The sequence below is a fragment of the Falco cherrug genome, chromosome 2, assembly GCF_023634085.1.
Source record: "Falco cherrug isolate bFalChe1 chromosome 2, bFalChe1.pri, whole genome shotgun sequence".
NCBI lineage: Eukaryota > Metazoa > Chordata > Aves > Falconiformes > Falconidae > Falco > Falco cherrug.
Window position 1 is genome coordinate 67436010 of NC_073698.1, and position 25534 is coordinate 67461543.

The window sequence follows — 25534 nt, forward strand, 5'->3', positions numbered from 1 at the left end:
CCAGAAATACTGCATATGCTTCTCATGATTACACACTTTTAAACACTAGTGCTGAAGAACTGGAAAAAGTTCAGTTAAAAACCACAACAATTTGAGTCACATAAGTAACTTTCACCAGTGAAAGACTTAATTAGTAATCAAATTTCAGTATTCAAGACAAGATTTAGAAGCAATCAGATGAATGTCAAAATACTACCTTGTACAATTAAATCTACAAAACACACCATGTCAGAACTATTGAAATTGGGCCACTAAGAGATTTTAAATAAAGAAAAAAAATCCTCAAAACCAAAATAAAATAAAGACCACTAACCTATATACTAGAACTTAAAGGTTGATGACTTATTTGGAGAATAAGATTTCATGACCACATTATACAGAATAGTAATAATTTGAGTTGAAATAGTTGTATCTAAAAAGGAAGTACACCAAACCTCTTAACCAACACTTTCTTCCAATGTTAAAGAAAACATTGCACTAAAAATGACCCGCTCCACATTTCTGCTTGTTACGAAGCAATGGCTGCCTAAAGAAAAGAGCTACCTTCCCTGGCAGTTTCCAGAAAGGCATGGTGAAGGTGGTATTAAGTAGCTCTCAAACAGGAAAATGTGAAGCTGTAAATATGAAAAGAACCTTTTCATGTAAATAAATTTAAATAGCCAGGGGAGAGGTCTAAAACTGTTGGTTCCTGGAAGTGACAGTATAGCTCTCAGGAATTTTTGCACAGACCTACACGCTGACCCAGGTAGACACCATGGAGGCTGATGAACACAGGAAATACTCTTGGACACTCACACCACTTCTGAAATAACGTACTAGGAGCAGTGATGCAAGTAAGGACTGGTTTCTGTAGTTCACATCTCACTTGTCAGTTCTTACTTCCCACATGAAAATCTGGCACACAGAGTGAATTAGAATTAAAAAGTTACTGAAATGTTTTGCTGACTTACAGAAGCTTAATAAAGAAGTCATGCAACTTAAAACATCTCTGTGAAATGTTATGGAGATTACTGTTACTTGCCATCATTGCCAACACTCACTAGTGTTTCTGTTGTTCCTACGCATTTTGCAAACCTAAAACCACAGCAAACCTCCTGTATTCCTGGTGTCCAATCTCTCTTTCAATACCTTTTAATAAACCCTATTTCTTTAGCTGGGCATCTGTTCAAAAACTTACACTAAGAACCAAGTGGAAATGTATTCAAGGTTTCTTATGTGGTTGTTCACTGAAGACAGCAAGACCAGACACCTTTAATAAATCCCTGTTACACAGTGCTAGTTGTGAAGCAATAGTGGTAACATTCAGAAAATTGTGGATTCCCACAAAAATGGCACCCTGCTGCTGGATCACACGCACAAGTCACCCATGGCACGCTGCTGCCTGGGGAGTTGTGCTGTTGCCAGGAAAATGACTTGCAAAGGGACGGAAAAAATGCAGAAGTTTTATTTTGCTTACACAAATAACTGACTTCTTCATTATTTTTGCTTCCTTCAGATAAGCCTTCTGTTCAGCATGACAGAGACAAGCCAGCAGCACAGATCTTCTTTGCTGCAGAAGGGGAAACCCATGGAGCCCCACTCACAGGCAGCTCTGAGGGTGGTGCTCGCAAACACCTGCTTCATCCAAGTGGGTCTAGGAATTCCTTCCCACCTCCAGTGTGCATGGGAAGAATTATATAACAGAAAATTACAGTTTGGAAGACATATGCTGGAAGTATCTTGCTTAGCAAGATTTAATCAAAATGTATAAAAAATACCCTCCCCACAAAAGAAATACTGTACAAGGAAACTATTTTAAACTTCATTATAATGAATGAAGATGAAATTTTAATCACAAGCCTGGAAGCCGGCTTTTGCCTTAAGAATATTAATAATTACCAGATTTCATTCAATATGAGCAAACAGAAGACAGCAATTTGAAATGGCTAAATTGCCATTAACTTTTTACTTGCAGTATCACTCAGTTAAGACAAAAAAGGGAATGAGAAGATGAATCATTTAAAATACTTAATAGATGGCCTATATGCTACGTTTCCATAATTAAAACTGGGCTGTTGTAGCTATGCATCCATTAGAATTCACCCAAGAAAGAGGTTCAAGAACACAGAAATTATATATATCAAACAGAAAAATGATAAAAACAGACATCCATCAACAGAAAAATTTAAGTCTCAAAATGTCTCCAAGTCACTTAAGGAAAGCTAAAAGTTTTGGAAAAATTCCCTGATGACAGGACTAAAAGAAGATACTGCAGAAGAGAGTAAGACCGTAGAAGTGAAAAGACAAAGTGAATGGTGCAAAAAAAGGCTACTGTTTTGTAAAAAAATGTAGGATGATCCAAAGGTACATCTTCAGAAATTACTGGGGATCATTTGAGAATTGAGGGGAGCTGTTTTCAGTCCACAAGTAACTGACCTAATGAACATTTGCTAAATAAGTGTTAATCAGCATTTTAAAATATACCCGGCACATTTAAAAGAGCTGGCTCTGAACACATTTTACCGCTGAAATACAATGGAAATTCCAGAAGCCTTAAGACATTGCTGAAAACAGGCTGATGTTTTAAACCATCAAGCCACGTATTCTAGATATCCACGTGCCCATTAACCTTCTACCGACCCGAAGCCAAACAATGGTAAAGCTGATGGGATTCTATTAATAAAGTATTCAAGGGCTGAGATTCAATTAATGACAGTCAACAGAGTTCTGGGAAAATTCGTTTTCAGCACAACAGGCACGACTTCATTCTTTGATGAGATTAAAAGTTTTCCTGATAAAGGCAATTTTGTAAAGTAAACTTTTGTGGGGTATTTTGTTTTTTATGTACGAGACACCAACATATTAAGTGGTGCCATAAACTTCCATTATAACACAGACAACACAGATTAAGAACTATTTAGATGATGTATCTTCAACAGCCAACTATGAGTACTATTAATTAAATAGTAAAAGCTCTTATGGGGTCTGCCACAATTTGAGCTATGGTTGGCACTTTTCATATTTATTGACTATCTGGAAGTAAGTATAATTCAAACACCAGTTAATTACTGTGGATAAGCCTAAGAGTGGCAGATAACCACAGGCAATCACATAGACAACACACTCCATCATTTGCACAATAACAACGCTTTCAGATGAAGTATGTTCGAACACAAGGAAATGTCATCAATTAACAAAGAGGTAGGGAAAAGCGCATCTCCATGGGACCAACCGTTTGCTGGAGCGCTGCAACTATGAAAGGTGAGTCCACATATATCAGAGGGTTACACTCTTTAAAGCCCACTAGCCTTGACCCTGAAAGAAGCTAAAAGCCTGCTGTTTCTCTCCTGACATTTCACAAGACTTATGATTAATTACTGACTGATTATTAATTTTATTTTTGTTTTGTGTTGTTTTTGTTCAGTACCTGATATTTTGGTAAAAGCCTCAAGGTCAAAGTTGAAAACAGACTTCATTTAAGGAATAATACTCACAACCACCATTCCAATCTGTGCTGGGTTAGCAGGTATTTTAACGTGAATTTTCTTGTGATCTTAGGAAAGGCATGTTTGATGAGACATTAGACATATTTCTATTAAGAGAACTTAAGAACTTGTTTCACTGGGCACAGCAGAACTTTCAAAAGCTGTTTCACTAGATCAAGTGTCAGCCTTGCAATTTGCAAGCCTTTATTTAAAAAGAAATGCATTCTTGATGGGCAGTTAAAACAAAGGATCCTCTTAAGGAAGGACACATGCTCTCCTTGTTCTGAATGGGAAATACTGTACAGCTAGACAAGCTTAAAGACTACAGTTAGTTGAGGATGCAGATTCAGGTAAGATAACAAGAAAATTGTACAGATACGTGGTGCACAGCACAGACTAAAGTTTCATTATGCATACATAATATGCATACCTTCAACTGTAAAAAAAGAATACTCTTAAGCACCAACTTTTTTGTGGGGGTATTAAGAATATCCTGAGCCAATGTGTGGGTTATGTATGGCTTCAGCAGTTTCTTACTGTCACAAGATGTACAAGCACAAAAGAGCATGAGATGCTCTTTGGATTCTGTATAATTAGCCGGTAAGTGTGGTCACTGCAAAAAAAAAAAAATAAATCTAGGCTCCGTCACACAGTATTTTCTGCCTCAGCTGAACAAGCAATGCACAGAGAAAACCATTAGAAAAGGTAGGGGAATCGGTAGATTGTAGTTTACAGTCCTTCAGAACATGTGTGCAAAGGGCTGAGGTTTGGAAGAGGTGACACAAGCGAAGGCTCAGCCATGAAACCAGCAAGCTTTGTTCTCACATATTTTTATCAGTCACCACCATAGTGAAGCATCCTGCAGCACACAGCTTTGCTAAGATGAAGGAGGTAAACATGCATAAATGCTTGGACATGTCTCTGTTCCTTCACTTAAACACATTTCTGTTGAATATAAATAAAAATGAGTTTACATCAAGTAAATACTGTCCACATTTCACACAAACACGATATATAACCACAATAGAAATGCAATCCTTTCATAAAGGAGCTTTCAAACAAAATACATGTATTTTAAACAACATAAATCCATGTAAAAGGAGCATAACACGCAAAATTTTGATTTTAACTAATTAATTGATGTTCAGGCTTATTCCTTATACAAATCTTTGAAAAAGGCATAATCACATTTGCTGGCACTGTAATGAGTATATTCCAGAAGTATCTGTAGAAAGACCTATGGTTTTAAATATTACTGTGGTAAATCCTGTGATAACCTTGTTTGCCTGCCTCCCATCCTGTAGTCCTCAATTTTCATGTACTTTACGGCAGCTCAGCAATGGAGGACACCATAATGAGGTGACCAAGAAACCTAACTTGCTAGATGCAACACCAGCACAGGACACCTGCAATAAGCCTACACAAGCTATTGCCGTGTTATTTTCCAGTGAACCTTTTTGCTTTTTGACAAGTCTAATTCCAAATTCTAATTTTTCTGTTGAAGAGTCTGTATTTTCTACAGCAAATTGCAACAGAGTAAGTTTTCTCTATGTAAGATTTGCAAAACACAGGCAAAAACCAAAACACAAGCAAAAAATAACCTCAAAACACCTCCAGGTGCATAGCTGTTTCTGTTTTATTCATAACATCCTAAAATACCACTAGTAGGGGGTTTTTGGCCTCTAGATAAAAAATGATTACTTATCCCTACGTTTAACCTTTCTTAGCCGCATGCAAAGCCCTTAATTTTTTAGTAATTCAACCAGTCATTAAAAATCATTGCAAAAATAAAGGAAAAAAAATAATTTAACCAGACTTCCAAATACATTTCTTAAAAATACACTCAAAATTTTTCAAAGGTCTACCATTTTATATGTATGATACACTGTTGTGAAGAATTTATGTACAAGTATAAAACGGAGACCATATTAATGGCTTGGAAGCAGAAGGAACATCTCAGACCACAGAAACTTAGCCCCTGACATTGCACATAGCCACATTGTATAATCCCATTCATAAAGTGATTTAGCTTTGCTATGATAGCTGTGCTGAACAATCCAGTTTACATCCTTCTATTTCTGAGCAAGTGGACCCAGAATGAGAGGAGGGGATTCAGCAGCTGATATCCCAATGAAAACACAATTCTCAAGCCACTGAAAATACACAGCCTCTGACAAACTGGAACAAAAATAACATCTTACTCTCCTGGATGTGATATGAGAAAACCTTTTACAGATTTTTCCATGATTCTTCACGACCCCCTCATCCCTCCCACTCCCAACCATCCACAATGTTACCTCAAACCAAGGATTAAGAAAATCTAAACAAGCATGTTAAAAAATATTTATGTGCACATTACATTCCCAATCTGAAACCCATCAAGTCTACTAAACTTCTTCCAAAATACAAAAGGACTTACCCAATGTGTCTTTTAGATTTTTAACCAGAGAACCTTTCTTCAAGCTGTTTTTTCGCTCCACATAATTTGATGGCACATATCCCGTTTTGTTGGCCGCGTTTCTTACCCTCCACCATGTCTTGGAATCATCTAATAGCCAAAGACGCTCATTTTTCTTGATGTCAAGTTCTTGGTCCTGCTGTGCAGTGTAATCCCACTTTGCAATAACAATAACTTCTTCTGTCATCTTTCATGGAGTCCTTCTGCAACAAAATATTAAAACATGCTCATCAGTAAATTATATCATGTAATTCTTACTCAGTTTTTTCTTTGAGCTCTTCTGAAATAAGCAAGAAAAGGCTAGGTTAAAAAATGAGAAAGCCATACAGAGAGAAACCTCATAGATTGGAACTCCTCTTCTAAAAATAAGGGAAATCATATCAACCTTTCTTGCTTTTTCTGCCACTAAAATACAACACCACCTTGAAAGTAAATTCTAGTCATAATGTATTTATGTTTGGTTCCTCTGAATGTATACAAAATATTATTCAGATATATGTTAACAAAGGCTAATTTATGAAGCCCATTTAGTTTTTGCACATGGCATTATAAAACTATCCCACATCTGGCATTCAAATTTCTGATCTGAGGAAAAAAAAAAGGCAGCATTGCAAAAATGTATTTGTTTTTCTTCTGCCCTAGTTCCTCATCCTCATACTAACGTATTATTTATAAATTTTCTGCATATAAAGTTATCTTTTTTTTTTTTTTTTTTTTTTTTTTTAGGAGGAAGTTAAAAATAATTGAATAAGTAATATAATTCAGCAGGGAAACCTGCCATCAAGAAGAGGGCATTGTCTTTAACAAGCCTTTGTTCACAATGTTTTGCGCAGGCAGCACAAGACTGCATCTTTGGAGAATCCTTTGCTTCCCCTTTGCTCCTGGAAAGATCCCAGCTCACTGCAGTCCTGTGCCACGCACAAGTCAGTGGGCTGGAGGAAAAGTACCCACTGCACTTCCCTCAGTTGCATTTCATTTATTCTCTACCCGAAACTTTGAATTCAGAGTTCTGTTAAGACTGAATGAGTTGTCTTTCTTTTCATTACCTATAACAGGAATGATCTTTTCCAAAGCTATTTGTCACCTGCATAAAGACAGCCACATGCCTCCACATTTTCCTATGCATCCCAGTAATTACTGGGAACAATGTAAGGGAGCACAACAGTGTGCAAGGAAAAGTGCCATGCCAATACCAGTAACACTCAAACACATTATAATGCCAACCAAAACATGTTGATTGTACCTTTTGAGTTCTAAGAAGTTACCTAAAATTTTCTAATCACTGCTGGGGGATTTTGGGGCAGAGGGAAGTGGAGGAGGACAGGAGAGAGTGGGAGGTGAGAATGTATTTGAAAATAAATGTAGCAGATAATTTTATTTAAAAAGCAAAAGCTGCAGTTTTCCTTTGAATTACGGTTTAGTAGAAGTAGTAGAGACAGGTCCCAAGTAGTAGTAGAAGTAGTAGAGACTGTACTTCAAACTGTTAATGTCCAAGGATCTTCTTAGCATGATTGACTTTGTTGCCTAGTTCTTAGCAGTCCACAACCCTATGAATTCTGATACCTAATAGTTTACAAGACAGAGAGGTAATTAAAAAGAAAACCCAAACCTCATTGAGAAATTCTGTTCAGCATTTAAGTTGTATAACCTATATTCCAAAAGGGTTCCTTCTGCAGTCTGTAAACACACACATACGCACCTTCTCCCTTTAGCTATAGTACAGGCTGTGAGAACTACATGCTAGACAGACTAGCAGTCTACTCTTTCAAAGAAGTGTTTTCCCTTAGTTAAAGTTAACCTATAATCATAAGACACAATAGTGGATTCCATTATAATTTAACAGCCTCCTCTTATCATAATTTTTATTTCCATGACAGCATCATACAGGGTTGAGCTATAGTTACTAAACTATTTGAAAGCAAAGCTTTGGAAAACACCAGCAACGTCACCCCTCATGACCAAGGTAGGTGACATTTTTGAAATCTGAAGCTGAATCGACACGCTTAAGTACTTACTTTCCAATTAGAAAACAGAAAAGAACATACAACAATTAAAACATTTTTCAAATGTGTTTGCATAGCTGAAAGCCCCAAGAGGACTTCAAAAAGAATTTAGGACATTTCAAACAAGTGGAAAGAAATGCAGCCCTTACAGTTCAAACAGGTTGTGACTTATGCAGATAGAATTGATGATTTTACAAGAAATAAGTCACTATACCCTTCAACCATTTTTTTCCTCTAAAACAATAATCCCATCTGACAATGACATGCGACAGTCTGAGCTTTGGACCACAGTCTCCAATAAACCGCCCTGGTTTCTGACTCACATAAAATGGACAGATAGCCCACAGGTCTATAAACTGATGTAGCCACAGGGGGATTGCAATCAAGCATGTCCTGGAGGCCAGCGTTGTCAGTGTAATCTCTCTTTCCAATTTAGATCAGTTTATCTCAGCAATTGTAAAATGCTCTATTGTTACTATTCCAGGGGACATGGAGAACATAAAGAAATAGGACACCGTCAATGCAGTTGGCTGATGTTGCCACCACACAGGCTCCACTTCTAAAAAAGATTATTTTCACAACATAGGCAAGTTAAAATTCTCTATCAATATTACAGTATATTAATAATAAAAAAAACACACATTAGGCTTAATATTTGACTAGTGACTGATGAAAAACTATTACACTTCCTATCCTTCTGAAGAAAAAAAAATAAAATTGAATTGGCCCCTGCTGCAAGAGTTGCCAAGTGTTTCCCTGCGGTGTTGGGCAAGGACAGAAGAACAGGAAGAGACCATACATCAGGGCTGATGACATCAACTATACAGTCCTCCAAAATTCACTCAGGACAAGGAGACTCAAACTAACCGATTTCTGTAATTCCAGTTATTGTAGATGTGTAAAACTGCCACTGTGCTTGAGAAACCATATTATGTCACAAGCAGACCCCTTGCATGATGCAATTATGGTGGAAGTGTAGAGTAGCCAAGTTACTCAACTGGTATGCTCATGAAGAACCTATTTTAGTAAAGTACTCCAGGTTTTGCTGAATGTATAATGGGGCAAGCATTTCTACCCAAGAGGGAACAGGAGTTATAAAGAGTCAAAATGCATCATATAATGGCAGCTGAACATTTACAGCTGTATGCATGTGTGTAGAGGGATTTCATTGTGCTGGTTTTTATCTTGGGGAGAATTTGGGTGGGGGGTGGTGTTTGGGGTTGGGGGGGTTTGTGAGTTTCGGGGTTTTTGTTTTGTTTTGTTGTTTGGGTTTTTGGGGGCGTTTGGTTTTTTTTGTGGTTGTTTGGTTTTTTGGGGTTTTTTTTTGTTTGTTTGTTTTTTATGTGAGGAACTAGTATTAAAGTTCTTAACATTACTTTTGTATGGTTACATCATTAGACTGGTTCCGTCAAGGACAATAAGGTTCTTCCTGTGACATCTGCAGAGCTAAGATCTCCTTGTATGTGAATAAGGACACATTTGTTCCCCAGAAGTGGGGCTGTGGAATTAATAGTTCTTAAACGCTTCTGCAACACAGTTGTGTGCCAAACAAAACATTAGAAGCAAATGACATAACTAGATATGGGGGAAAACATAAGTAAAAACCAATAATATGGCCTTCCAAAGCATCTGAGTGTCCCATAAAAACTTGACATGCATTCAAAACATGAGATTTCTTTAGTACACTGCTTATAGACCACACAACAAAAAGTATCACAGTCCCTATACACTAACATTAACATGGGAGTGCTTCACACCAAGAAAATAAAAACCATTACTGCAAAGAGTATACAACTTTCTAGAATGTTCCTCCTTAAACAGCTCAAAAGTCCTAGTGCTGAAATACAGTCTTCTCATATCCAATATAACGCACCCACTTTAAAAAGCACCAGTGAAAAGCTCTGAAATCCCTGTGCAAAGGACCGTAAATTTACAGAACGCAACAGTCATTTCTCAGTACAAGACTGTTTCACTTTAAGAAGTATACTTATAACTTGGTTTTTAGCTTACCATATCACGAAGTCATTTGCTTTACTTTTATGGCAATCCAACTTGCAACTACAGTTTTTAAAAGCAAAAAAAAAACCCCCAAAACCGACACCACACTAAATGAGCAAATAAACAAAACGCCACAACCCAGACCTTCATAAGGTAATTCTTCTATTAGCTACGTTACCAATCCAAACTTCCAACGCCTTTTAATCCAGCATTTCCTTCATTGCTAGCAGTGGCAGTAAACTAATTTATTTTACCAACATAGTTACAACATTTCAGCAAATACAAAATACTTTAGGTATTTTCAGTGGCTTTGTTTCTTCCTTCCAGTTTAGGTTTTGTTAAGGAGTCCTGTCTTCAGTGGCAGCTACCCTACTGCAGAAGCACACATGAAAATTTTCCTATACGAAAATACCCTTGGGAGAGAGGGGAAAAAACTGTAAAATCTGCCAGGCTAGGAAGGTAGTGAACAAAAATGCAGCCAAGGTAAAGTATAAGACGACTGTACTGAGAGCCTGCTCAGACAGGTGAGGAACATTAGCTAACCCTCAGCCAGAAAAAAGGCAGACATCAGTGGAATATCTAGTACTGTAGCTCCCATATAGACGTTATCAGAAGAAAGTCCAGAAAGAAAAAGGTTATGTTGAATGAACTATCAATGATCCAAGAATTTAGCAATGCCAGAAAAAAACCAAGGACGACCACCTGCATTGTTTTGAACTAATGCTTAAAACTGAACCATGCAAGCAATACTTCAGATTATGGAAACTTAAATGTAAAGGAACTTAAGAGAATTTGTTCCTGAAGCTTGTAAATCTGCTAGTTATATTTCATGTGAAAATTTGCTCAGTCAATGTTATTTTAAATATCAAACTACATCCAGTTGTTAATACAGACCTCATTACCTTTTACCAGGCCTGGATTCCACTAACACCTACACACTCCATATAGGGCCTAATGTGTTTCTTCCACAATGATACGTAAGAAAGGAACCATTCCAGTTCCAGCAGGCTACCTGAACTGGAATCCTCTCCTATAGCATGATGCAGGTTAGCACTCCCACTACTCCCTGGCCCAATGGGCTGAAAAGCAGCACCTTTTCTTGTCTTCAGGAATAAGGCTCAGGGTTACATCGGGGTACAGTTAGTTAGGATAGTGTAAACAGGAGGTATGGTTAAGCTTTAAAGATGCAGTGGGAAAGGAAGCAGTTGCTTGCCTTGTTCACAATTTAGTTTGCAAAAGCTAACATGGCTGAAAGATGACTGACAGTAATGCTTGAAATTTAATCCCTCACCAAGGGAACAAGCAAAAATTCTATTAATAGGAAGTGCCAACTGATATAACAGACTGTTCTGGAATTGGATGTCCTCCTAAGACATGCTGAAAGAAAGGCACTAAACTGATACAGAGGCTTTTACATGACACTGATGTACATAAACCACATAATCGCTACACAATATTACATAAGACATAATTACTATATACAATGTGTAGTTAATTGTCCTGGGAGAATGAAAAGCTAACTAATGACATGTCACTGTTTTCTCTAAAACTGGAAGGCTGAACAACCTCCCCTTCTCTGGCCCTGAGAACACTGAAAATCAAAATGGTTTCTGAACCCTACAGCACGTGCTGCTGGTGGGCCAGCTATCTGTGATGTCCACTTGGTTAATCTTTCACAAACTATAGCAAAATAGGCAATAGTTAGTCTTCTAATGTAACACAGTTGTGGAAAATAATAAAAAAAACCCCAAGTCTCTTTCCATCAAGGCCTTTTCCATAACAAGTGGATGAGCTTACTGTACTGTGTAACTAATGAAATATCTTGTATCAGATCACTTCATCTGAAGTAAACCCTTAAGTCTGAAACTTGCTTATAAAGATGCAATCTCTGGTGAGCCTGCCTGCTGGTTCAGGAAGTTTGAAGCTTTGTTTTCACTTACAGTTATTTTCTTTGTTGCATGTGTGTGGGTGTAGTTAGGTTTGGTTTGTTGGGGGTTTTTTGTGTTGTTTTTTTTTTTTTTTTTTTAATCAGCCTAGATTAATAGTTTTGACATACAGAAAGATTTCAAAAAAGCACCTCTCTCTGTAGCTGAGATTGTTTCACTCTGTTCTTGGGGCTCTGTAAAGCAGCAAATTCAAAGACAGAACTCAGAAGGCATTAAAAAGAACAGAAATGTGAATTCAGATAAAAGCTTGTGAAAAAGAATACACCTTTTGGACACATTTTTTAGCTATTTCCAGTAGAACACAGCATTTTTGATACTTAAAGTATGTATGTTTGAAAAAAACTTTGGCCTTTGTGTTTTCCTGTTAACCTAAACCAAGTGAAACATATTTCTAATGACTGCTACAGGAAAATTTCAAAATGCAGAGGTTTAAAAAGAGTAAACAAACTGACCCAAATTATGGCAAATCACAGCCCTCTGTTAAAACCCTTTCCATGCTTTGTTACATGGGCTATTTACTGGTGCTCAGACAAGTGGAGATGAATCACATAAAGGCCACCTTGTCTAACTGCTTCTGCAGTTTAACACTTCAATACTGCATATAATGTGTGTCAATCCACCCCAAGAGACACATTTATATGGAAAGAGGTCACTGCACCAAAAATTATTGTAAGAATACTCCCCTCCTCTTTCAAAGAAAGTTAACCAAATACCTGTAGTGACCAAACATTCATCATCCTGTTATGCAGTTCTGAGGTGTCAAACCAATACCTGAGCAGAAAAAAAACTCACATACCTGGGCTGCCTAAAATTGCTGTTTTAACACAAGCCTGACAATTAATTTTGGTTATTTCACTATTAGTTCTGTAGTTAGCACATCCTAATGAAACATAAAAGCGATAGTTGAGTAAGTGCAAGGGACTATTATCTAATTTACTTTGCTGCACAAACTGAAAACAACCCACAGGCAACTGAAATCACCTGTGGGTCCTTTAGGGCTGTCAATTTTCCTAAGGTGAAAGCAAGGATGAGTGGAAGCTGTAAAGAATAAATGTGAACAAAGATGTAAATAAACAGATGCACTGCAAAGGAGGAAATTTTATTACATTTCTCAACCTATTCTCACAATTTAGTATTTATGAAAGAAGTATTATATGGTTTAAAATGTCCTGTTTAAAAAGTGAGGTAAAAAGCTGTTGAGGTGCCTGTGTCCCCTCTTTCTCTCCTCCTTTCTTTGAAAAGGAAAATCTGATAGCAACAAGCTCAAGTCAGGAAATACAAACTGAAGGTATCAAAAGAAGTGCAGTTCCGCTCATTAAGAATTATAAAAAACTATTAAACTGTGTCTGGAATAGATTAAATATTAGCACTAAGTACAGAATTAGATAGAACATTAAGTTTCCTGCACACGATGTAGGGGAAAAAAGTATGTTTAAAACTTAGTTCTACACTATGGGATTATTTTACAATGACAAACATTTTCTTCTCTGTCGTTAACTAGGGTACAAAAAATAATAAGAAAAGTTAAACACTTTTAATCTTCAAATGCACCCCAAGATAGCAGAGCTGTCCACAAAGGTTTTGCAGTTTTAGCATCAACTCTGAGGAAAATCTGGAGCAATGAAGACGTTCCGGAGAGTTACAGTTGTGCCACTCATCTGAAAGCACAAATTGGAAAATCCTTGATAGCACTACCAAGTAGTCAGACAAACTCTAATCCTAAAGAAAAATAAAGAGATAAAGATGTCCCCAAAAGACCTACACAGCATACCAGCAGATTATGGGTGTGCAATTAGTACTTATTAAGTGTTTTAAGGAAGATGGGAATGAAGAAATTTTTTTTTCCTGTATATTTTTCACTTCATGTGAGCTCCTGATTTAGGCCTACCCATCCACCAAAGCCTGCACCCCCGCTGAGCAGATGAACAACCAGCCAAGGGACAGGCCCAGCCGCATAGGTGACTTCAAAGGCAGGCTCAGCAGACACCAAGAGCTTTTCTGGCAGGCCCCCAAGACATTTGTTCTTAGGTGCAAAAGCACTCTGTTTCCTTATGAGTCACCTGGAGCAGGGGGAAGGGGAAAATACTTTTAGATAAAACTGTGAGGGCAATACAGCCCCGTGGAATGGCTGATCATGTCGGACATGCTGGGCCCAGGTGCCACTGGCAGGACTGCCCAGCCCCAGCCGGCTTCCATGGGCACCACAAGCGTGGGTTTTTCAGGTGATACTTCTTGCTAAAACACAAGCGAGCTGCGCATCTTCAAAAAAAGCACGAGAACAGTCTTAATTAACCAGTAATTTAGAACTGTATTAACTTCATCTTGATGCTACCCAACAGCCTGCCCTGCACACCCCAGACCCTCTTCCCCTCTGTATCGCCTGCCATTGTTTCAGGGCACAGCGCTGCGAAGTTTGGGGTTTTCTTTCTTCAGCTGGGTGCCTCTGACAGCTTCTGAGCAACGTTGTTTTCTCTCGGCCCACAATATATCTGATATCCCAATCTCTAATACAACTGCTGCTACACTCGAGAACCTTGTATCTTACGTTACAGAACAACTGCAAACAGGAAACCTCAAGACTAGTTTAGTGGTAACGAATTTCTGCGTAGCTCCAACAGCACAAAAGTTAATCTTGTTTTTTGTCTTGTAAGTGGCTTAGAAGTCTTTTTAAAAGACACACAAAGAAATAAAGGAGAATACAGAATAGAAACACCCAGAAATACATCCTTCCTGCTAAAGGAGTCAGTACAGCACTTTACCATTCAACAGAAATCTCACTTTACAGATGTTTGTATAATAACATAAAAGGATGTTTGTAAAAAAATTTTCCCACCCAATGTTTTCATGAAGCCTACCACACAAATCAGTCTGCTCAGATGAAATAAGCAGGGACTGCTTCAAATGATCTTTTGAAACGTAAACTTGTCATTTAAGGAAAAGGAATAATTTTAATCACAAAATTAAAACTATTAAAACTCTCCTTGGTGAGACCCACCTATGTCTTGTGTGCAGCCCAGAGTCTTAGCGATGACCATCTCTGATGCCTGTAGGTGATGCCTAGGCCCTTTCCAGCTCTCCAAGCCCCACTCCAGCAGGAAGGTACAGCACCAGTGTCTAGCTGACAAGAGCAGTGGGGATGGCCTTGATGGTAGAGACTTTCAAGCACAACAAAAGCACCGAGTGCAATCCCCCAGCTCACATCTTTCTTTCTTTCTTGTAAGCCAAGGTCACCTCACAATCACAGCTGCCCATTATTCAGACTAATACAGCTTCATAATTTGAGGCGTACAGCCTCAGAAAAAAGTTGAAGTTGTAAGAAGACAACAATGCCATCACAACAGTAAGACTCTGGAAAATATTATGAGATAAGATTAAAATTGCTAACATTTATATGAGAAAGTAGCTTCACCAAAGGCAAGTCCTGCCTGACCAACCTAGTGACCTTCTATGATGGAGCAGCTACATCAGCGGACAAGGAAAGAGCTATGGATGTCATCTATCTGAACTTCTGTAAGGCCTTTGACATGGTCCCACAAACAACATGCTTCTCTCTAAATTGGAGAGATATGGATTTAATAGATGAACTGTTTGTTGGATGAGGATTTGGTCAGATGGTCACATCCAAAGGGTAGTGGACAATGGCTCAGTGTCCAGATGGAGATCAGTGATGAGTGGTGTCCCCCAGGGGTCCTTACTGAGACTGGTACTGTTTAATGTCTTCATCAATAACACAAGGGGACTGAGGGAACCCTCAGCAAGTCTGTAGATGACACCAGGCTGAGTGGTATGGTTGACACACCTGAGGGATGGGATGTCACCCAGAGGGACCTGGACAAGCTTGAGAAGTAGGCCTGTGTGAACTCCATGAGGTTCAACAAGGCCAAGTGCAGGGTCCTGCATCTGGGTTGGGGCAGCCCCCAGTATCAGTACAGGCTGGGGTATGGAGGAATTGAGAGCAGCCCTGCCAAGGAGGACTTAGGGGTACTGGTGGATGAAAAGCTGGACACGAGCCAGAATTGTGTGCTCGCAGCCCAGAAATCCAACCGTATCCTGGGCTGCATCAAAAGCAGCGCGGCCAGCAGGCCGAGGGAGGTGATTCTGCCCCTCTGCTCTGGTCCGGTGAGACCCCACCTGCAGTGCTGCATCCAGCTCTGGGGTCCTTGGCACAGGAAAGACATGGACCTGTTGAAGTGGGTCCAGAGGAGGGCCACAAAGATGATCTGAGGGATGGAACACCTCTCCTGTGAGCAAAAGGCTGAGTTGGGATTGCTCAGCCTGAAGAAGGCTCTGGGCAGCCCTGACTGCAACCTCTCAGTACTTAAAGGGGGCTTATAAGAAAGATGGGGACAGACTTTTTAGCAGGGCCTGTTGTGACAGGACAAGGGGTAATGGTTTTAGATTAAAAGTGGATAGATTTAGACCAGGTATAAGGAAGACATTTCTTACGGTGAGGCTGCTCAAACACTGGCACAGGTTTCCCAGAGAGGTGGTAGATGCCCTGTCCCTGCAAACATTCAGGGTCAGGTTGGAAGGGGCTCCGAGCAACCTGCCCTAGTGAAAGGTGACCCTGTTCACTGCAGGAAGTTTGGACTAGATGACCTTTAAAGGTCCTTTCCAACCCAAACCATTCTATGAAAGTAGCACTGCAGCTAAAGGTACATCAGCCTGCTGCCTCTCTAGTGGGAGAAAGAGAAAGATGTCTGGGCTGTTACAAGGTAGGCTGCTGCAGCATTAGAAGAACACAAATCTGAGTTCTGGCCTTCTATAATTTATGCAATACCACCCTAATTTTATACAATGTTGACTGTTTCATCTTGTGACCTTCATACAAGCTAACCTTCGCAATTCCATATTTTTTTAATTTCATTAGTAATACTGCTATGCCACAAAATGTCCTGGTCTCTGTCAGTTCGAGGTACAAATGCTTAACCAATGTGACAGCGTTTAAAAGACATAATACTATCTTTCCTATTTATTTGGTAAGCACTCTGCTGTTTTGAGAAGCAAAGTTTTAAAAATATCTTTTGATGTCTCACTTGAAAAGGGTATTTCTATACCATTTTTGGAACAGCATGCCTGTTATAAAGTAAGCAGTATTCATTTTTAGCTTCTGACAGGTGATTTAAATTTAAAATTTTATTTCAAAGGACAAAAAGCTGGTTTTCTACAGAAACAAGCTGGTATTATAGCAACATATGTTAAAAGTTTTGCAATACTAGTTAGAAGCCTTATAACTTACCTATGCTTAAAAGATAGGTAATGATAATAGAAGTTACAGAGAAAACACTCTAACTGGTCTTTAGCTAAGCTGTAACTGAGTATGGTCACCAACACACAGGGCAAAGGGCTTATCATAACCTGGCTGAAGTAGTTCCATAAACATGGGATAACTATTAAGAAATTGGCTAAAGAAAACCTTAAGGGATTATAAAAAAATCCAAAAAAACATATTTCAGCCTGTTTAAGGAGTTGTTTTTAAGAAATTTGTGTTTTTATTTTACTCAGAAAGCAGGACAAAGATTAATAAGACAGTACTGGCAACCTTCTAGAGACCAGACAAAAAATACTGAGATGATTTTTGTAGTTAGATGATTTTATCAGCACTTCATCCAACCCTGATGGTGGTTTTGGAAGAAGGTACTTCTCCCTATCTTGAAGGCTATACAAAATTGCATCTTTTCATGGCCTTTTATTATATACTTTCCAGAAAACACAAGGAGCGTGAATTATTAAATTATCATCATCTGCTGAAAGAAGAGGGGTGTGGTGGAAAGTTTGAATATAAACCAACTCCAACCGCAGATGGCCAGCTAACATCCCTTCCCACCAACCCCTTCCTGCAGCCTTTAGCCCCTGCATGTTCATGCCATCTGCCTGCAACTTCCCTTTTCTGCATCTGTTGCTGCAAACTCCATCAGCAGGGCTCAGGCAGATGCCAGCTGCAGCTGCAGGTTCTCATGCTGCCTCTGTCAGTAGTCGATGCAGATGCAGCTACTGCGGATGACCCAATCTGCATGACTTCTTTCACTATTAGTGCAAAAAGCTTCCTCTTGCTTTATTTTGAAGGCATTGCCATCAAGACCAATGGTTTTCCATGTTCTAGACAGCAATGGCAAAACCCAGACTGTGCAGACAGGACATCTTCAGACCCTTTGGCTGCAAATGGCATGCAAAAAACAGGGAAGCAGCGGCTTTTTTGACCTATGTTTCTTGGTTGCAGAGTAAACGCAACAGAACCCCAGCCACTGCCTCACATTTAGATAAATACAGAAAGAGGGTCAGAAAAGAGCATCAGCTCACCTTTTCCTGAATTCTTTTAGAAGTAGTTTCAGAAAAGCCACATAGGTAATAAACAGCTCAACTGCACTAAAAGCAACTTTTGGTTTAAGGAGACCTCATCTTGCCTCTAAAACAACAGCAATGATGAATAGCCACATCTCCACATTGGTTTATGGGTGTTTCTGCTAAGTCAGAGACACAGATAAGCTTAATGTTTGTTAGTGTTGCTCTGGATTGTTCTCTCTCCCTTCCTCCCAGCCAACAATATTTAAGCTTACCTATACATTTCAAAATACATGAAAACAAAAAACCCCAAACAAACGAAAAAAAAACCCACCCAAACATCAAGATAAAAAAGAGGGGAAGGTCCAGGAAGAATACAACGTACATTGATTGTATACACAACACAAAATTACAAATCATTGTGCACCTACCAACCTCTTCACAGTCCCTTACAAAAAGGGGGTAGGAGGGAGCCAAGCTGATAGAATAAAAAACCAGACACTCTACTGAGAGGACATTTAGGTAACATTATCTATATAAGACTGGTGAAACATGCTCTGTGGAAGAACAAATTAAGCGTATTGCTGTTCATGCATTTTCATCCTCACTATCAATACACCTTCCTTCTTGCCTTGAAATTAGAACAGCCAGCCACTCAGGATATGGTTAACACCATGAAATGTATAAAGGATACACCCTTGAACTTCTTTCAAGATTCAAAAAAAAGCATTTGAATTATTTGCTTCCATTGCTGCTGCTTTTCCCCTAGCTCAAACATTCAATGGTCTGCAGGAACTGTACTTCACTGGAAGTGTTTGTACATTTATGTATTGTATAAACAATGAACAGTGCTCAGATGTAAGAAGTTTAACCTTGATCTCACACAGAAGGACAAAGCTCAGAATCACTGTGGATTGCTACGTTTTACTGCTAATCCCTTGAAACACTGCTACCTACTTTTCAAGGGATTTCACTTTAAACTGTCTATAAAATGCTGAAAATAAAATTGAACTGCTGACCTTCTGTTCCCCAAAAGAAAAATCATATCTTCACTTTTTAACTAGAAAGAGGAAGAGATGTTTGTTCAGTTCAAAAACACATTTATTCCCAACCAAAGTTGTTTAAGGAAGGAAAAAAAAAAAAAAGTACATTGTCCATTTCTAGACAATGTTCACTTTATAGTCTTAAGTAACTTCATAGTTTTAAGTAATTTATCAATTGCTTTACAAGAAAAAAACAACATTCAATCTACCACATGACAGTAGTGAAAAGTACATATATTAAAACAACTTTTAACTTTCTAGCTCACAGAGCACTAAGTAATTTAAAGGCCCTATTCAAGACACTGTTCCTGTGAGCTTTCCAGTTTACTGTAATGTCAAATACTGAATGAATTCTTAGACTTCTGGATTTTTTTACCAGGTCACCTGGGCAAGAATTTTTATCCAATATGAAAAAGTACATGTAATGGGGGGTGGGGCATGGGGTGAACAAGAAGTTTAACTAATTTAACTCTCAAGGTAAAGTTCCACAAATTTTTACCTGAATTTGGAGTTATTGAACACCTATTTCTTATATCTAGGAGAGTTTATCTGGCAAAAAACTTCTTTCTAGCAGCAGGGTCTTTGAATAATACAGGCAAAAATAATGACCAGGCACAAGATTTCATTCTTGATACTGTGCTTACATATGTAACCAAAGAGGTAGCTTGAAAGATACAGTGTTAGATTTCATTAAGCAGCAGCTAATACCATTAAATTTATTTCTGTATATATCTGTACATCTTCTTGAAGAGACTGAACCACAAGATCGTTACTCAGAAAGTTATCCTTCTAGTTTCCTTACAGGACACGTACCAAGGGAAAGCACAATTTAAATGAAGAGACACTCCTGGATCTTGTACGAGATGTAAGTGAATGCTGCAGCTTCACAAGTCTCTTGTCAGTCAGATTGACTGCTGTCAATATATAGTGTCAATATAAATGTCAATATTATATCTAATGCTATAAAACAGGGAAAGTATCAGCCCATGCAAGAAATGGCCATCCCAGTCTCCCCCAAAAGTTATTTGTTCTCCTTACATTTAACAACTCTTCAGTCAAGACAGGAATCCTTTCTTACCACTCCCAAAACACAAGTACCGAGGACAGTCTACCCCTCACACTTTTCCAAACAAAACAGGTTTCAAACCAACCTGTCCCGTAGCTCTTTAAAATGCTTTAAAGTCAAAATTTGATTTTTTGGTTTGGAATGTTGCAGCACTCTATTTCAAGCAAATTACTTCTTATATATCTTCTGCCAGTTCAAATGAGGTCTTCTTCCAAAAAATAGTTATTTGTGAGTGCTCTGCCACATGATTACAGCAGCAAGCCATTGTTAACTCCTCAAAGGAGAGGGGCAAAACTAAGAGAGAAGCACCATTCACCAAAGGGGGGAAAGGATGAAAGGGGAAACCCTTCCTGCCAGGTGTGATCCAGAGAAGAGAGGCTGCTGTAAGAATGTAAGGAAGATGTTCCTTATTCTGAACTCTCACCTTGCAGTTCAGGTGTCAGCTACTCTAAGACAGCTGACACAGACAACCTAAAAAGTTGTTCCACTACTATTACCCCAGCATGACTTTCCACTGCACCAGAACTGCTGCTCAAAAAGATAAGCTTCTGAAAATAAACTTTTACTGGATAAAGGCTAGGAATATCTGACTTTTTCCACAGAAATAGCTACCCAAAACCATGAATAAGCAATTAGAAGAGTCTACATTTCTGGGAGCAAAATACACATTCAATGGAGACCAACACTGCCTGGCAATGCCAGACTCTCATCCTCCTTTATTCCTACTCTCGGCTCCAGTGCTTGAACAAAACTGAATTTTTTCTAACTCTAAGCCTCCTCCTATTGTTTTATCTTCTGCCAGAAATTCCTCCAGAGCTCACTTTTCTGAATAAAATCTCCCTGCAATAATCAAATCAACTCAAAATTAAGCATTTGGCTTTGGCTGCTACATCACATCCCCTTTCATCCAGAAATGTTATCTACACTTACATGAATGCAACGTTCTATCCTCACACGCTAACTAAAACATTTTCTTCCTTACTCCCACCAGGTAATAATAAAATGCATCAACAAATGTGAAAGGGAAATAATAGTAGCCAAATAATTTCCAAACATGGAGAGAGACTGTGGGGATTAATATCTGTACTAGAACCAAAAATAAATAAAGTAAAAACAGGTTCAAAACCATAGGTCTGAAATTTGGAAGTTTAGCCACAGAGTTCTTGTTCCTTCTAGATTAATACCAATTAAAAAATTTCTATTGCTACTGAGTTTCAATAAAAGTGACTATGCCATCATTATTTCATACACAAGTTTAGCCAAGTACCACACAAAATATTTAGCACTTGACATGTTCTTGTAGTACCTTAGTATCACTTGTAGTCAAAATTCCAAGAGCGACGCGACACAATTGTGTTAAAAGTAATATTACAACAGAAGTAGACCATTTCTTCATTATCTAAACCAGACCTTACTAAAAGAAGCCAATAGTGTTACCAAATCTGCATCAGGCCTCAATGAAAAAGGCTTTTTAAAGAAAACTCATACACAAATATTGGGAGCTATGGAGCAGTATAAGAAAGGAGTGGTAAGTTACAAACCCTTGATTCATCAGAAGTAGGAACAAGTCTATAAAAATCCACAAATTACCTCAAGGTTGGGAAGAGAATAGGGAGAAGGGGGAAACACATGCATCCCCTCTACATCAGGGAGAACTTACAGAAGAAGAAATCTCTTTTCCTTTCCTGCATCACAGAACCTCTGAATGTCTCAAGTGACCAATACCAAGCATTTTTATTTTATTTGTTCTTGATCTTAAGCTTCTTCTTGAAAATAAAGCTCTGAGGAATAGATCTTGGACTAAAGTGTTATTTGATGTCTTGTCCTTGCTCCTCTAGTGTGTAATAAATTTATGTTCAAAAACTCAACCTGAAACCAAGCTTTAGCTCCATAAAGGTAAGCAGCACCATATCATTGCATCAAATCTGCCCTCAGTTTTTGTTTCTCTTATTTTAAGGATTCTGCAGAACTAGTCAAGGTAGTGACTCTGGATGCAAAGACATCCAGCCACCACTTACAGGCCAGAATCCTTAAGCTGACCAGTGGCCTGCTTTGCGCCATTATTTTCCTCTGCTGACCTCTCTCCTGCCACCTTTTTTCCTCAAGAATACACAGCAGCAGCCACCCCTCACACAACTGGACATAAGCCCAGCACACATATGGGACACCCCTATTGTGGCCACATGATGATGCTACCAGTTACATGAGAAAAGGCTTACAGCTCAGATCAAGACTTCCTGAAGTTTCAGTAACTTACTGCAGTCAGAAAGTATGTTATAGCATCGATGCATCCAAAGACTGCCTGAAGTAAGCAGTCGAGAATGCAAGTTTTCATACTTTCAGAACCAGTTTTATAAACATACATATATAAACACACAAGGTTTGTAGTTCTAATCAAAGCATTTAAGTCAACGCAAGGATGTTGCACCCTTTTCTGTTGAGATAAACGCTTGAGCTTACCAAGCACCCTGATCTTCATAAACCAGCATTCTCTCTAGTAATAATGGAACAGACCTTTCCAGATCCTACACAAATCCAGGGCTGGCAGAAAATACCATTCAGTAATCTTGAGGGAGAACTAAGAACGGAAAACTAATACTCTCACTGTTTAACCTTGAAAAACAAATTCAGAGATCAAATATAGGGAGGTCTAACCCTCATTCAACAGCATTTTTGGGACTGGTATGTGATAACTTGAGAAGCCAACTTATCAGGGAATGTGCTAAGTGACAGACAAGGAGCTTGGCGCAAGATAGAGAATTCAAAATCAGCCTCTTGGGGAAAATCTGGATCCCTCAACTACCTGCTGCTTCAGGGAAAGGATCTCTCTGACATCACCTGCCATAGCCTGCTTGCATGAGAGGCAGATATTTAACTTCACATCAAAATGTGTCTGTTAAGATGCCTGTATTTCACATTAAGTATCTCAGGCTACAGGTAAATTTTAAAGGTTAGCAGGAAGAGGTAGAACAAGCAGTCACAAGGAAAAGACATGCTAAAAAACCCACAACTAACTAGAGAGGAAAAAGACACCCAGTGTGAGTAGGAATGACAGTAGCAGGGGGCCTGCTGGAAGGTTTATGCATACAGCTGCTGAATCAAAAAGCAGGATTAGGATTATTTAAAAGAAAGGAGTGAGGAAAAAAAGAGGGTGATGGAACAGGTAGAAAATTAGCTGCACAGAGGCTCTATTATAGGGAACAACTATGAGCAGCTGACGCAAACAACAGCCTCTGAAATAAGGAGGGATAAGAGATGAAGGGGATCCCTGAAACAAAATGGTGTGAAGAAAGGGTACAAAGGGAAGTGGAGGTTAAAACCAGGAGACTGCAAGCAGCCTATGATGTCTTAAAATTGGACTCGCAAACTTGAAATCAGGGAAAGAAAAACAGATAGAAACCTTTTATGATCTATATGCATGGGTTTGTATTACTACTGGCTTAAAAAATAAACAGGACAAGCTCATTTTCTCAGTACTCTCAGTTTAGTACAATTCAAGTTTTGTCACTACAGTGAAAACAGTAATTGTAATCTAAGATTAATTAACCGCATTATTAGAAACAGAACTCCACAACAAGTATACCACACTAACATTTAAATATTTTCTGTTCTGTGAAACTCACCAAATTCAGCAGTTACCCGGAGTGCCCCTGGGTAACACATAAAACCATCCTCCAGAAATGAAATGAGATTAACTGTGTGCATAGTCTTTCCCCATTCATTAAAAGGCTGTATTTCAGCAAGCTGAACTGTTTTCTAATATCGTAATACATTTGATGTAATACATACCATTTGAATATGATGTTATATGGAGTTCGTTCAGAGCACTACTGAAAATACATTTACAGTTTTAGCTGTATTTCTACTACACACATCTAACACGAACAATGCATCATTTTAAGTTCCCTCAAAGCTTCTGCACCAGAAGAATGGCCTTCCAGCCACTATCAAATAGAGGAACAAGCCTTCAACTGATTATGTAAGTGACCTATGCCAACACTGGCTGCATGCCCGCTTCTGCAAAGTGCCAGCTCAAGCAGTCAGCCCTAAAGAGCTACAAAACCAGGCACAGCACCTCTCAGAACCCTGAGGGAGTGGACCTCCAGGAGGTTTGCAAACAGAGATGACAACAGCTGCTTTATAGGACAGTTAGATCTTGGAGCATCTCGGTGGCCTGAGCTGCTAATCTGCTTCCTCCTTCAGGAGGGTTTGGGATCACTGACCCTGCACTGATACAGCCCTATCGCACTACACAGTGCTGGCACAAAGACTGCTCCCAGTCCCCACACCCCAAAAGCTTCATGCTGACTTTCCCTGACATAGTCCAATGTTGTACATAGAGGTGTAAGTCATGAATGCTTTCAGCATCTCGGGATGCTCTCCCTGTGAGAGGTTAACTGCGTAAGCTATCTTGAAGAGTTTCTCAGGATCATATTCTAAGCCACATCAGTTGTGCCTAAGAAGTGCAGTGCATATTTAAATCTTCTAACTGAAACTGGTGTAATGCAAGGATATGTTTATTTAGAAGCCACAGAAACAGGGGTTCAATAACCAGTTCTGCCAGTGGCTTTCCTCCGAACACTAGTCAAGACACCAAGGTTCGTTGCTGAGTGTTTTGTATTCAATTCACTAATATACTTGGGCACAAGCTTAAACTTAGCTTACTCGTATATATCTATTTTAAATATACATAGCTTAATTCATAGCTATATTCAGAAGCAGTTTTTTGGCTCAGAAAAACTGACACACTGGATGAGAAGACAGCCAAAGTCCACACTGGCTACCAAACCACAAAACTGCTTCCACCAGGAAAAACATGGTCATTGTTTTATTTTTACTGAAGTAAATTTTCATGTATTGATGAAAGCCACAGAGTGTTCTCTGATGAGGAATCCATATGGACTGCTAAAGTGTACTACAAAGGCCATTTGTGGGTCGTAACAGATACCATTGATATCTACAAACCTGAACTGCACCTGGAGCTATCAAAGCAAAAAAAAAAAAAAAAAAAAAAAAAAAAGAAAGAGACAAATTATTAAATTATTCTTAATAATCTGGTTTGATACTACTAGCAAATAAAAGCATGCCTGTATTTTCATGCAAAGAACTACAATTACTACAAAGAGAAACCAAAAAATAGTAGTAAAAAAATCTAAGGAAAGAAAGTACTAAAATTACATCATTCAGGGAAGATCAATTTACTTGGGGGATACATGTGATTATGGGGGCGTAGGACTGGGATGGAAGTGTTCATCCCTGCTGTCTACAATTGCA

General features: G+C 38.7%; 1 protein-coding gene across 2 annotated transcripts in view; it reads right to left on the minus strand.

Annotated features, from left to right (window-relative positions):
• Positions 1–25534, minus strand: part of NCK2 (NCK adaptor protein 2) — an 88864-nt gene that overhangs the window by 26186 nt on the left and 37144 nt on the right. For both annotated transcript variants that reach the window (XM_055701953.1, XM_055701954.1), the window contains one exon: positions 5884–6125. In XM_055701953.1, the coding sequence (XP_055557928.1) occupies positions 5884–6109 (226 nt within the window). In that variant the 5' untranslated portion in view covers positions 6110–6125. The remainder of the gene's footprint in view (positions 1–5883; positions 6126–25534) is intronic.